General features: G+C 39.9%; 3 protein-coding genes across 3 annotated transcripts; all 3 read left to right on the plus strand.

The window, feature by feature from the left end:
- Window positions 1–276: 276 nt before the first annotated feature.
- LOC130686963 (maltase-glucoamylase-like) lies at window positions 277–4,430 on the plus strand. The gene is made up of 19 exons (XM_057510122.2): window positions 277–551; window positions 616–719; window positions 788–952; window positions 1,015–1,181; window positions 1,241–1,289; window positions 1,347–1,473; window positions 1,550–1,642; window positions 1,699–1,937; window positions 2,021–2,174; window positions 2,279–2,394; window positions 2,469–2,591; window positions 2,654–2,738; window positions 2,807–2,945; window positions 3,018–3,154; window positions 3,219–3,519; window positions 3,598–3,739; window positions 3,813–3,934; window positions 3,994–4,132; window positions 4,193–4,430. Exons 1-19 carry the CDS (start codon window positions 296–298, stop codon window positions 4,418–4,420), a joined length of 2,886 nt encoding a protein of 961 aa, XP_057366105.2. The 5' UTR covers window positions 277–295; the 3' UTR covers window positions 4,421–4,430.
- Window positions 4,431–5,850: 1,420 nt separating this feature from the next.
- LOC130686920 (maltase-glucoamylase-like) lies at window positions 5,851–9,898 on the plus strand. The gene is made up of 16 exons (XM_057510077.2): window positions 5,851–6,150; window positions 6,274–6,420; window positions 6,495–6,664; window positions 6,741–6,912; window positions 6,968–7,064; window positions 7,133–7,277; window positions 7,342–7,435; window positions 7,495–7,791; window positions 7,864–7,980; window positions 8,042–8,165; window positions 8,238–8,376; window positions 8,460–8,593; window positions 8,660–8,957; window positions 9,042–9,308; window positions 9,369–9,525; window positions 9,598–9,898. The coding sequence occupies exons 1-16, from the start codon at window positions 5,881–5,883 to the stop codon at window positions 9,817–9,819; spliced, it is 2,850 nt and encodes a 949-aa protein (XP_057366060.1). The 5' UTR covers window positions 5,851–5,880; the 3' UTR covers window positions 9,820–9,898.
- Window positions 9,899–11,479: 1,581 nt separating this feature from the next.
- LOC130686927 (uncharacterized) lies at window positions 11,480–14,665 on the plus strand. The gene is made up of 5 exons (XM_057510088.2): window positions 11,480–11,516; window positions 11,598–13,201; window positions 13,262–13,387; window positions 13,449–13,775; window positions 13,849–14,665. Exons 1-5 carry the CDS (start codon window positions 11,507–11,509, stop codon window positions 14,500–14,502), a joined length of 2,721 nt encoding a protein of 906 aa, XP_057366071.2. The 5' UTR covers window positions 11,480–11,506; the 3' UTR covers window positions 14,503–14,665.
- The last annotated feature ends 199 nt before the right edge of the window (window positions 14,666–14,864 follow it).

Raw genomic sequence — 14,864 nt, forward strand, 5'->3', positions numbered from 1 at the left:
CCAATATGTCTCAAAATGCCGATCTGTTTGAAATTAACTGTCAAAAATAGAAGCCACGAAAACGTTGAATTTCGTATGAAGTTTACAGTTCCCCAATAAGTGACGTAACGAAGATGTCCAAAAGAACGTCACGTGTCGTTTATCTGGTCCATATCTTTCTATTATTATTTACTGTAGCGAGATCACGATCTAGTGTGATTTCAAGATAAGCGATTCTCAATGCGTCCCTTTGCTAAGACGTGCACGATTGACAATCCATTAACAGTTGCACGTCGAGGCACACAAATCCCCTGTAATGAGTCTTACGGTGAAGTTGAAAAAATCCCCCAAATGGATCAAATTTATTCTCGGCTTTGTCTTGATTGCCATTATTATTACCGCTATCGTAGTGCCTATCGTGCTACCCGTACCGGATAATTCGACTACGGGCACCGGGACAACATCTACATCACTCACCACACCAACTACGACGACGGTAACTAACCCCACGTCGGCCGCAACAACAGTCCCACCATCCGTCAACAATAATCGATTAGAATGTTATCCGTTCAGTAAGCGCGTTTGCCATACACACATCAAAGTTGAGTATTTAAATTAATGGAATCTATTCTCAAGAAAACATGGTCGAAGAGAACTGCACTGCCAGCGGATGTCTATGGGACTCTGCTAATGGATACCCTAATTGTTACCTTCCCGATTCTAGCGTCTACGGTTACGAGGTGCTTTAAAAGACAATCGATTTCGCCTATTAATGAGCCTATACTTACAACGGATTTGCATGTTACAGATTGACGGAGAGTTAATGAATCTCCCTGATGAGGCGGGATTCAAGATCGATATCCGCCGACGCCGAAATGAAGATGAGTCTATCATATTCTCACTTTACGGAGGCGATTTCGATCAAGTCACGTTTGAAGTCAATTATTACAGTGATAGCACGTTAGGATTTGCCGTAAGTTAAGCACAAGCAAATGAAATGTTTCGCAACGGCAGGGATTGCTATTTTTCGCACAGTTTTATCCGAAAAACGAGGACCGGTTTGGATTACGACCCCCCGTATCGGTGACACCACCCACAACAAGTGTCACTGAAAACATCCTGTACGAAGTCCAATTAATTTCTAATGAGAAGGGCCAGCCTTTCAATTTCCAAATCATTCGTAAAAAATCCGGAGCTGTTATGTAAGTACAACAGCACAACTGACCATTTAAATCAATTCATGATTTTTGAACGTTTGCAGTTTCGATACATCAATGGGCGGCCTAACGATCGCTGAACAGTTTCTTATGGTAAATAGAAAAACAAAATTAAAAAGAAATAACGTAATCATTAAAATGCCTTGTCAGATAAGCACAAAGTTGCCTACCCATTATCTTTACGGATTTGGTGAAAATACTCACGACACCTTACTGCACGACATGAATTACAGAATATGGCCCATTTTTTCTAGAGGCCAAGCTCCAGGCATGGCAAGTTCGATATTTTAATGATTACTATTTTTTTTTTTTTAATTGGCATCCCACCCATTGCTTTCCCACTATACAGAAAGATTTGAACGTCTACGGAGCTCAGCCTTTTTACATGGCTAGTGAAGAAGACGGCTTGTCTCACGGAGTTTTCTTACTCAACAGTCACGCCATGGGTAAAATTCAAAAAGCTTACGGACAATGTCCTCGTTCGCTTTAGTATATTCTTTAGATATCACAACCATGCCCAACCCGGGTATCACGTTCCGAGCCATCGGTGGCATGTTGGAGTTCTTCGTTTTCCTCGGACCCGAGCCAGAATCCGTTGTGAAACAGTACAGCGATGTCATCGGACGTACTTTCATGCCTCCTTACTTTGCACTCGGCTTCCAGCTCAGCCGTTGGGGATACAAGAACACGAGCGAAATACGTGATGCTATCGACCGCACTCGAGCCGTTGAAATCCCTCACGTAAATACCATGATTTCTTTAAGCTTTCAATTCAAATGTGTTGGAAGTCAAAATGAAAAAAAAAATTGGTATGAAAAAAAAAGGACGTTCAATATGCGGATATTGATTACATGGATGGACGGAGAGATTTCACCATCGATCCGGTTAATTTTGCGGATTTGCCTGCGTTGGTGGACGAAGTGAAAAAAGACGGCCTAAGGTTTGGAATTATCTTAGATCCCGCTATCGCACACGAGTGTAAGTATTTAAACAAGCAGTTCTTAACGGGTAAATAAACTGCTAGTGTAAAATGCAAATATTGGATGACTCGAAAGAATCATAACATCAAATTTGATTGCTAGCGTTTCGTTATCCACCGTTCACTCGAGGTGACAATGACAAGGTATTCGTGCAATGGGCAAATTCAACGTACAAACCGGATGACCAGGCTGCCAATGACAACAACCTGTACGGTCGCGTAAGTTTTTTAATTTTTTTTTAAACTAAAAATACAAGAAGCTCAATATTTTTTTTTTTTGAAAAATAAAAAAGGTATGGCCGAGAAGACAAACTGCCTTCCCAGATTTTTTGAAAAACGCAACAAAACGATGGTGGACAGAGGAAATTCGTCTTTTCCGCGAAGAACAAAAACTGAATTTCGATATTCTTTGGATCGTGAGATAACCTTTCACATTATGGCCTGGCATATTGTTCCTAAACGTTTAATTTCGACGCAGGATATGAATGAACCTTCAAACTTTCTGACTGGAACTTTACTGAAATGTCCGCCTAATCGTTGGGATGACCCACCCTATGAAACAAGTAAAATCCATTAAGCCCATAAATTCGCAATACGATGCTTTAATGTGTTGTCACGAAAATTCGAAAAGTGGCTGCTAATGTTGGCGCGACTGGAAGGCTCTCGGAAAAGACCATTTGCATGGCGTCACTCTTTGGTGAGGAAGATGAATTCCTCCATTATGAAGTTCATAGTCTCTACGGCCATTCCCATGCCATGGCAACCCAAAGGTATCCTTTGAAACGCTGTTCTCTGCAATGAGTTATGAAAGATATCACTAATTTTCGAATCTCCCTCCAAAGTGCTGTACGTCAAGTTTTAACTAGAAAACGATCCATGGTTTTATCGCGTTCCACTTTTGCTGGAAGCGGCAAATACGCGGGCCATTGGCTGGGCGACAATTACTCGACATGGAAACAAATGGCTAACTCTATCATCGGTAAAAAAAATTTATTTCTATTTTTAAAATCAAATAGTTTAGCCATTTTGTGTTTGAAAAACAGGCATGTTGGAATTTAACATGTTCAATATTCCTTATGTCGGGGCCGACATTTGCGGATTCATCTTAAACGCCGACGAGGAATTGTGCGAGCGCTGGATGGAACTAGGTGCTTTTTACACTTTCTCCCGCAATCACAACGCCATCGTTTTCAGACCACAAGATCCCGGCCAATGGCCTGACACGGTTGCCGTTTCTAGTCGCAAAGCTCTTAACATTCGCTACCGCCTCCTGCCTTACCTTTACACGCTCTTCTACGACAGTCATACTGTTGGAGGCACTGTCGCCCGACCTCTTTATCACGAGTTAGCCCCAAAATCATGACCTATTTTTTTTTTCTGAATCTACTAAGTGCACAATGCTTACATCTTTTTTCGCTATAGATACCCTAAGGATATCTACGCCCGTTCAATCGACAAGCAATTCATGTGGGGACCGGCATTATTGATTTCACCTGTACTACGACAAGGAGAAACTTCAGTTGATGTTTACCTTCCCGATGATGTTTGGTACGATTATTACACGGTGAGCGGCACGAAATGCGTATTTTAAAACGTTTCCAAAATTGCTTTACAATTCACGTTTTTGGCTACAACAGGGAATTCGAATAACAGTTTCAGGTAGCACAACATTCTCTGCTCCTCGCGATTACATAAATTTACACCTGCGCGGTGGCTATATTCTTCCCGCTCAAAAACCTGCCCTCAACACTATGATCAGGTTAGTTGATTTCCTTTTAAAAAATCGCATGTGTTAACAAGTGTTAAAATTTGTTTTAGCCGGGAAAATAATTTTGAACTGTTGGTGGCACTCAATGAAAACAATTACGCCATCGGTAAATTGTTTTGGGACGATGGGGAGAGCGTCAACACGATTGAAGATGGTCGTTATCAGATCAATACGTTCGAATTGAACAGGGTAAGATGACAATCAAACAACAGATGGATTATTCCTAATGATTCAACATCATCGTTACAGGAAACGTTGAATATTAAAGTAGAAAATGGATCGGCTGATGCTTGGAATGGGATCCCCCAGCTTTTGGATACGGTTCAATTCATGGGATGGTCGAGCGAACCGACAAAGATTTCCGTAAATGGGGTAGATGTCGAAACGACCAGTTACGAGTACAACGAGACAAGCAAAAATTTATTTTTGTTTTACAATTTTTCTATGAATGAAGACTATGTTGTGGTATTCGATTAATGGCCCGAATAAACCAAGTATCAGATTCCCATATTCGAAAATATTTTTTGTTTTCCAAATGTTTACTGTGTCTTTAACTATACGAAGAAACGAGTGTCGCCCTGAGGTTGGTAACCCTTTAAACAAAAAGGCAGGGTTAGAAACGAAAACAAAAACCCGTCCAGACCGTGGGAAATCATGAGGGGACAGCAAAATGTTTGAAAAAATATTCCTCAGGGCATCAGCTGCGATTTTCAACATGACGAACGCAACGTTTTCCAAGAAAGGCAAAAAGAGGTAAGGGAAGGAAACCTTAGTGGCCAATGAAATGCGCAGTTAACAAATGTTAAACAAAAACGCAACCATAAAATGAACAATACCTAAAAGATTACGGTCACGGACGAGTGTGGCGTCGGTAAAACTTGTGTTAGGAACTTTCGTTTCAAGTGGCTCTAAGTGAAACCTCCTCCACCCAATTTTCGTTAGTGTTTGGCTTTTAATTATCGTTCAAATATCGCGTACCCTAACTTGTGCGGAACGACACGCACGATATCGTAACTTGGCAGCAATGTCCGCCTACGTCGTACCAAAATACATCCCCCGCTGTTTCATAAAATGTGACGTCGTATTGTGCCAAAGCTACCGTAAATGTAAGATGAAAAGGGATGAATATTGATACAAGAAAAACCTCAGTCTGGTTTAATTTCGCTCAACGAAAACAACAGCTTACCGACGGCTGTTATCTAGACAATCATTCGACTGAACAGGTACAGATAACAAGATTCCAACTAGTCATAAATTTGAAAGCCAGAGCTAGTTTTATCAAGTACACGACAATACAGTCAACTCATAAAATAACTTTTTGGACCAAATTCTTTTTTAAACACGAAATGCAAACAAGAAGCTAATAATTTCAATTATAACCTTTGCAGGAATCATATGAAGCCACAACCATATCCATGTTTCAAGCATCAAAGCTAAGGAATGCAGGTGAGACAGCCCGACAAAAAAAAAATGAAAACTTAACAAAAGTAAACAAGTTTGCTATCGATCTGACATTGTTATCCAAGACGACTGTACGTACTGATTAAAAAATGACTCAGTGTTTTAAAATATGGAGGGTCAATGGCAAAAAAAAAAAAATATATGAAAAATTGCTCGCGTAAGACATTTTCCCACATCATCCTATTTTAGAATTAATAGTCGTCCCAATTAGGTAACTCGTCCCAATTTAACATTCGAACATACTGACCATTAAAAAAAAGGTGCAAAACTCCCCCCCCCCCAAAGTACAGTTTACATAAGATGCTGGACAATGGCGATAAGATTGTGTGATTCCAATGTGCTTGAGCGATAAGTTCCCACTGAAAAAGAAAACGAGCCCTAAATCATTGAACAGCGAGTTACTCGAGTCACTTGCAAGGCGTGAAAGCTGAGTGTAGTAGAGTTGCGGCTCTTTGAATTGAAAAGTTAAAGAAAAAATGCCAAAATTTAAAATACGAAAAGAAATTTTGTGGACGCTATTGATAGTGGTTCTGATTGCTGCCGTCATCATACCCATCATCATCGTGTACGCACAAGCCGAACAGGACCTCGGCAATAGGATCGCCTGTTTCCCGTTAATGGAAATTGAGAATGACGAGAAACTAGACAGCGCATTCTGCCAATCAAAAGGCTGCATTTATGACGACGCCGGCGAAAACGTCAAATGTTACTTGCCTTTAGACGGTTCAAAATCGTATGGCTACCAGGTATTTTTTTTTTTACATTAAAAGTCAAATTCAATCCCCACAACAATTGAAAATCTTATTGGAAGAAAAAAAAACTATTTAAATTCAATTAGAATTAATTATCCTTTCCTTTTTTTTTTCAAGCACAATTCGACCGTTTACGCAGGAGATGGAACGTACATTGAACACCAACTTCAAAGACGCCAAGAAACCCCTTCTTTGTACGGCGGTGATTATGAAAAAGTTAAATTTAAGGTCACTTTTTACGGGGACAAAATGCTTCGCTTTTCAGTAAGTATAGCCATTCAAATACGCCTTTCTTCAAAAGTTTGTCATGTCTGTGTAACACATGTTTCGATTTAAAGTTTTACCAAGACGGAAGTTCCATCGAAAGCAATCAACCTCCAGTGGGACTGAACTTGCCAATACCGTCAGCGCCATCTGATACGAGCGATTACATCGTTAAAATATCGGACAGCACCGAGGGAGGGCCTTTTGATTTCGCAATCACAAGACGTTCAACTGATCAAATCATGTAAAGCAAAACACCACAAATTTACGCAAGAAAGAGCGATTTTAATTTGACGGGGAATTTTACATTTTATCGACAGTTTAGACACGAAATTAGGAGGACTCACAATCGCCAAACAGTTTCTCATGATTACGTTTGCCCTGCCAAGTGAACACCTGTACGGTATCGGAGAAAATACCCACGACTCGTTCGCACACAACATGAACTACAAAATGCATCCCATTTTTGCTCGCGATCAGCCACCAGGAGACGTAAGTTTGCAACACACATTGTTATTCGAATATTTTCTAATCTGTTTTTTAAAAGGGCGAAATGAATTTGTATGGATCACATCCGTTTTACATGGTGAGCGAAGACGATGGGTCATCTCATGGTGTCTTTTTCTACAATAGTCACGCTATTGGTGAGTTAATTTTTAAAATACAAGGAAAAATGGACATGTCACAAAATGGCAATCGTTTTGAATTTTAGACGTAACAACCCTCCCTTATCCTGGCCTGACTTACCGCACTATCGGCGGTGGCTTGGACTTCTTTGTTTTCCTCGGTCCAAAACCCGAATATGTTGTTAAACAGTACACAGGAGTTATCGGTCGAACAATGATGCCCGCTTACTGGTATTGCCCTCTGTCGTTTAGTTACTTTACATCAACGGCTGATGTAATTTTTCTTTACCCGCAGGTCATTGGGATTTCAAATATGTCGTTACGGTTACACTGGAACAGACGAGATTCGCGAAGTGGTAGAAAGGACACGCAACGCAGGAATTCCACAAGTAATTTTGGGATAGCTAGTAGTGTTAAATAACGAAAAACAAATAATTATTTGTTTTAGGATGTTCAATACGCCGATATTGACCATATGGACAATCAAGCTGATTTTACATTGGGCCCCACTTTCATCGACTTGCCTATTTTTGTGACAGAGCAGGCAGCTGAGGGATTGCGCTTTATTCCTATTCTCGATCCCGCTATCAACACTGAAAAAACTAACATGGATTATCCCCCTCACACCAACGCTATGCTAGCAGGAGCGTACATCACGTGGTTCAACGATACATTACAACCAAACAGCGACTGCAGTTCAAGTCCAGGAGACTGCCAGCCACTGGATAACGTAATGCTGGGTTACGTAAGTTTTAAATGAAAAAAACATGCCTAGCTATTTAGACGACAAAGAAGTGAAAGCAACAAATGTTAACAGGTGTGGCCGGATGGAAGAACGGCGTTCCCCGATTTTTTCAAAAATGAAACCCAGGTCTGGTGGAAGAAGGAAATGAAAACGTTCTATGAGTTGTTACCCTACGATGGAATTTGGATTGTAAGAAATGACAAAAAAAAAAAGATACAAGTGAACTCTGTTAACTTCCCATTGCTCTTAGGATATGAACGAGCCAGCTGCCTTTGATACCAACAAGGAAAAACCATTCAATTACCCACCAGAGAAACACCCATGGAATTTAATTTGCCCCGTCAACGAATGGGATGATCCACCTTACATCACACGTAATTCCGACATGACTTTGAGAGCAGTTAATTCTTGTACAAAAATGATTTTAATCGAAACTATTATTTAAGTGGCTGCCTCCCGCTCCGACACGAAACGTTTGTCTGACAAAACCATTTGCATGGTGGGTCGCCAGGGACAAAATAACGAACACCTTCACTACGCTGTTCACAATCTTTTTGGATGGAGTCAAACGAAGCCAACTTACGAGTAACAATTTTACCAATGCTCATTTGCCATGACTACTAATCATAACGCTTTTTGTTTATGTTTCATAACCATGGAAACCAAAGAGGATTGCAAGAAGCTACAAGTAAAAGAGGTGTCGTCATCACCCGATCCACATTTCCAAGTTCTGGGAAACATGCCGGCCATTGGTTAGGGGACAATACGGCACGGTGGAAGGATTTGCATAGTTCCATTATTGGTAAATGAAGCTTGCATTTTATTAACTGAAGAAATAACGCATTATGCATTATACGTCTTTCAACAGGAAGTCTCGAGTTCAACCTTTTCGGCATACCCTACATCGGTGCAGATATTTGTGGCTTCTTTGGCAATACAACCGAAGAACTGTGCGAACGCTGGATGGAACTTGGCGCTTTCTATCCTTTCTCACGAAATCACAACACGATCGGAATGGCACCCCAAGATCCAGCTGTCTGGCCATCCGTTGCTAGCGCATCAAGAACCGCCCTCAACATCCGATATCGTCTTCTACCTTATCTTTACACGCTGTTCTATCATAGCCACACAACGGGATCAACTGTTGTTCGACCTCTCTACCATGAGTACGAATCTCTCTTCTCCAAGCAATATTTTCCAAAATTTTTAATTCTTACAAGCAACTGGAAATCAATTAATTAAAAACGCAGGTACCCAACTGATATGCGAGCTAAATCAATTGATGGCCAATTTCTTTGGGGACCTGCCTTGCTCATTTCCCCTGTGCTGACCGCAAGTACAACTGAACTAGGAGCTTACTTGCCAGCCGATACCTGGTACGACTATTACACAGGAAAAAGAGAAGAGACATCGGGTACAGATGTCACTTGGAACACTCCGCTTGACAAGATCAATCTTCATGTGAGGGGAGGTTACATTTTACCGCAGCAATTGGAAGCGTTAAACACCAAGCTCAGGTGAGAATGCATTATTATCGATCAACTAGAGCAACAGTAAACAATTTTCTAAACAATTAGTCGTCAAAATAACTTTACGATGATCGTGGCATTGGACTCGGACAAAACAGCTGCTGGGGATTTGTTTTGGGATGACGGTGAAACAATCGATACAATTTCGACTAGCCAATACCATTACATCCGTTTTAGTTACACTGAAAAAAACGTCAATGGTGCTGTAAGTTACAAGACTACATCTTTGCCAATTTGAACATCTAAGTCACCAAAAACTTTCTACTTGATTCAACAGGCTACTGAAGGTGTTTTGAACATGCAAGTACAAGTTAATTCATCTCGTTCAAATGGTTTGGAAAAACTCAAAATGGATTCTGCCTTGATTTATGGGCTGGAAAATTCTCCAAAAACCATTAATGGAGGAATTTTCGATTACGACGCCGATACCAAAGTGGCAAAACTTTTCAACCTTGCTCGGTCGATGACATCTAATTGGGACATTGTTCTGACTTTCTAACAGACCGTATTTTGTTTGCAAAATCAACAACTGATGTTTAGGATGAATGAAGGGAAATGTTTACAAACTGCAAAGACAATTTTGTTTTTTGTTAATATTGCTAGTGGCCTACTCCCAGCTATAACTGTGAATCAGTTTGTCAACGTTGGCACAATACAACTGGTGGAATGTTACATTTCACATTAAACCATAATCAAGAACTGTTCCTACCTCCAAACAGGCGAGAAGAAGATCCATGCTGGGCAGCAAAGGGGATAAACATCCATCCTGAGTTGATAGACCTAGCCAAATAACAACTGTTTATTACAAAAGGACCATTTCCACGTCAAAAAATGTCATGGAAGTCTTACTTACATCGTTTACATCATGTCGTTAGATATCAGCAGCTATCGAACACGTGCTCCTAAGTCCTGCTTCGTCCTCACATTTGTAGACAGCAAAGGATGGTACACAATTTATGAAAGCTATCAAGTCATGGCTGCCACAGATTTATGTCGTGGTTTGTCTCGACGTCTGTAGACAGCAAGAGGCGATATTCAATTTGTAAAAGCTACCAAGTAATGGCTGCCACAGATTTTTGGCCGTAAAATAGTTCAGAGCACAGTCTACGTTCAGCACTTTCAAACTGAAGATTGAGCGCGCATCCATAGTGCCCAAGTTTTTATACCGATGGAGAGTGGTGTGAGAGCGCGGAGCAGTGTTGCGAAATCGGTTGCAATGCATGCCAAAATACTAATATTTTATTTTATTATTTTATTATTAATCTTTTTTAGAATTCTTTTCAATTTTTTACTTAGTCAAATATGATATCAAGTACAATTCAAATCGATTATTAGAACTCCAGAAAGTATTTGATAAAAATAGATCGTTCGTCGGTAAATTCCTTTGTTTTGCTTGTTTTGAAGGTTTTGAAAATGAGAGAAGATCTTGCACATGGCGCCATTTCTAGTTTCCTAGCTTCTGCTTTTATCATTACCATTTATGTCCAACCGAGTATGAAAACTATCCATGACCTACCCCCCAAAATATATAAACTATTCTTTTGTTGCCAAGGTCAAGGTTTCGACCTAAATAAAGTGTCTCATTCCTTTTAGTGTCGGAAAAATTGTGCGTTTTAGGTTGGGTAGAGAACCAGCGACATTGAATAGAAACAAATTTTCTTACTCTATCTTCGCTATATTTTTTTTGTTTTGAAATATTACCTCGTCTTACCTGATTCTGCAATTTCTGAATAAGACGGAACGAAACAATAGCTGAAAGAAGATCACATATGGTAATTGCCATTTTACTTTATTAATGTATTTTTTTTATCCCAATGTCTAATGCTTAGTATTAACCACTGTTACTTATCACTTTGGCCAAATATTTGTTTGTTTCTTTTGGTAAAATATAATGATTACAAAGATAAATTTATGGTTCGTAAAAACTTGTTCGTAGTCGAATCTTGCAATTAAAATTTTTTAAAGACAAAAAGGGAAACTTGTTTAGTGCTTTTATAACGAACATGCAACCCAGCTGCCGTTTTCAAAGCAGTAGGAAACTTTTAATCGTAGTGAAAGATGCGGCGCGAGAAGGGATTGAAACATCAAAATACGTTATTTCGATTTTATCATCTATTTTAAGTAACGTACCTGTTGTGAAATATAAATTGCTCCATAACACTTAAAATTTTTTTCATTGGTACAAAATGTCCTGCTGTGTGACCAATATTGCATGTTATGAAAGTAACAACATAAACATACTAACTTGTTTCTTTCTCTTTTGTCTGGTTTACATAGGTTGTACATATTACGGTGGAAGTGGAACTTCTTTTTTAAACATGGCTTCCAATAATTCATACAGTTTGTCAGGCAAGAACAGAAAGAAGCATGAAATGTCTAGTCAATCCCGTGTGACAAGCTTTTTCAAACCAAGCCCTGAAACTTCTGGTTCAAGAAAAAATAGAGAAACAGAACCAAGTGACCACATTGCGAAATTTAGAGCAGTTGGTGTAAAGAAGAGATTTCAAGAATCACCAGTTAGAGGTGTATCACATACTTCGCAAGTCTCACCCATAAAGAAAAGTTGTGAAGTGCTTTCCAGCGATTCTGTTTCAAGTCAACATATGAGAAAACAAGTTGTCCAAGCTACACCCATGAAAGAAAGATCACCAGTACACAGGCATGAAGTGATTGCAATTGACATGGATTCTTCTGATGGCACTTTAAATTTGGATATAGACATATTTTCTTCTCCTGAAAAGAAAAAAAGAATTGCAAGAGTTGTCAAGAAGCCTCTAGAAAGCCAAATTAGTACCCCTCCAAGAAATTTAAAAGTGTTTGATTCTTCACAAAAAAAAGTTGGCCTTGCTATGCGCTCACCAAATAAATCATCTATCCGAGATAATATCCCTACACGTATGGCATTGGAAGACAAGAAAAATTTGAACCGAGATAAACGTCCTGTGGCTCCTGACACGGAATTTGACGCCTTAAACAGTTCCCCCATCCACAGATTAAAACGCACCCATTCCGTAAGTAGCTCCCAAGAAGATTCCATTAACGGTAATGAGGGTCAACCCAGGATGAAACGCTGTACCATAGTCCTTGAAAAATTAGAAGCTGATGTCCATAGTCAAAAGCAGGCAAAGGATGAAAACAAATCAAGAAAGAAAGATGTTGTTACAGAAAATTTGAATTTCGCGGGAAAAATTGACGCTATTAAAAGGTCGCAAACAACTAGAATTCCAAACCCTTTAGAAACCTCGACTGAGATGGATGGCGCATCGTTGCGGCGGTCTGAAAAAAAGCAACTTATTCCTCCTGATTTTGCCGAAAAGCTAAATAATAATACAAAAGTAAAATCCACCGAGCTATGCACCCAATCAGCAATTTCGATTACTCGAAAGAAGTCTAGGCTAGAAAAACCAACTTTCACTTCGTTTGATGTTAACAAAACTCCCCTTGACACGATATCCACGACTCCTGCGAAATCAAAAGCTACACAGTCTGAAGTATCAGAAGTTGTACAGAAAGTTTCCCAACGTCGCATTTTGCGCCGCAGTACACTCCATTCAGCTGAGAAAAATGGGCTATCAATTACGTCGAAAATTACAGTGGGACTCGAAGAAATCAACGCGGGGGTCGTTGTTGCTTTCAAGCAAACTTATAAAGATGTTGAAACCTTGCTGAATTTCAAGTTAGATGTTATGATCTGTCCAGATTTCAAGAAGGCTTTGCAAACCCCAAAACGAATTCTTCCCAACAGCTACCATAAAAACTTCAATTTTTATATGAAACGTAAACCTGTGGAACACATCGAAGCGCTGCGTTCACAGCACATTGATTGCAATCGGTATCCCCACGCTATTGACTTGCATACAGTCATTTACGGGATTTTAATGGTAATTTCTTTTTTTGAAAGTTAATATATTGCTTTAAGAATACCTGTTGTGATTCCATAGGAAGCAAAGGAGCATGTTGTGTTACATCGCGCACAGGCATTGATTTATACGACTTTAGGCCTACATCCATCTGGTGATGCTGCAATGAGAAAATATTACTGGTCCATCCTATCCCGCCGTTTCGATGTAAACTATTTTGCTATCTAGAAAATTTGTTGGCTTTCGAAGTGATTGTTTTACTCCATAGGATGCGGATTCCTGCAGTCGTTGGGAAAATCTTCGATGCCTTTTGGAAGAGGTTTTAAACGCCGATGGTGAGGATGCTGCGAGGATGTACGTTGATCCCTCCATGCCACCGTCAAAGCTTGAATGCAACAGAGCTGCGCTAGCCGTTATCATTCACGTCTTGAGCGAAGATTTGCGTTGCTGGATTAGTTTAGCCACACAGCCGTCAGCTCAGTTGCGTGACCGAAATGCATTGCCGCTGGTAGCCCGTCTTCTTTGGCCACAAACCACGATTCCGCATGTCAGTATGGCTTGTCGGGAATTGATTCGCTATCACATAGCAGCTGTGGTAAGCAGAGGAAATCATTTCGTAATTAGTAAAAAGAAAATTTACCTGGAAAACATTTGTTTTCCCTTTTCAGAAATCTTCAAATCCTTTAAATGTGTCGTACACCGGACCGCTTGTGAAAATGATGGCTGTAGTGACCCAGCTGAGTGATCTCCATCTGCCTTTGAAAATTCGTAAACCCAGCTACCATATGATGAATTTGGCAAGGGAAATTGTGCTCCACTCAGACAATGTGATTCATAATAGCTCGTGCTCTTTTTACAGCAGCTTTGGGTCACCAGAGCTAGAGCTTCTGTTACCTCTCACTATTCTCAGCAGTCTGAAGCCACAGATATGCATTCCAGAAGGAGAGCATCTTAATTTAACCTGGATGTTGAACTCCTTTCTTGAGATTCATACCCAGCCAAGTCGTGAAGATGTGGTGGCACTTTTTCGGTCCAAGCCACGAACTGAGAGGGATGCTTTCTTGACAGCTCTTGGCACGTATTTTAAATTGTTTGGTTCCTTTAAAACCTGGTTTCACATGCGTTCAAAGTACCGTAGTTCAGCTTCACGTTCCAGTCCTATTCCAGGGCAATCTTCGGCTGAACCCCTTTCCCTTAATATGTATTCACATTCGTTTACTCCGAGTCACTTAATGGATGATCTGCGCCAAACAAAGTATTTACTGGAGATTAAGAAGGAATCAGACGAGGGCTCCTTTTACTCTCGTTTAAGTTGGCGATAGTTTGACTTTTTCGATGATCTGTTCCAGCCTTTTAAAGTTCCATTTCTTGTTCGTCCTTCTGTGTCAAACCTGTTTACCACGGGAAAACATACGGAAATTCTTGTTTGTTTGAAGTTCAATTGCATCTAACCAAGGTTTATGAAAATATATCAAGTTGCTCAAATTTCAAAAATGTTCCAATAGTTCCACTTTACAAGTATAATTTTTCACAAACGTCTATGAGAGGAACATCAGTAATTGGAGCAATTCCTTTGCCTGCACTGAATGTAGCATTTTCATCGGTTACTGTTCTGAAATCATTTAATGGAGGTGTTATTAACAGATTTATACTAGGATAAATCACAAAACCAAAGAGCAAAAAT

The sequence above is a fragment of the Daphnia carinata genome, chromosome 2, assembly GCF_022539665.2.
Source record: "Daphnia carinata strain CSIRO-1 chromosome 2, CSIRO_AGI_Dcar_HiC_V3, whole genome shotgun sequence".
Taxonomy (NCBI): Eukaryota; Metazoa; Arthropoda; class Branchiopoda; order Diplostraca; family Daphniidae; genus Daphnia; species Daphnia carinata.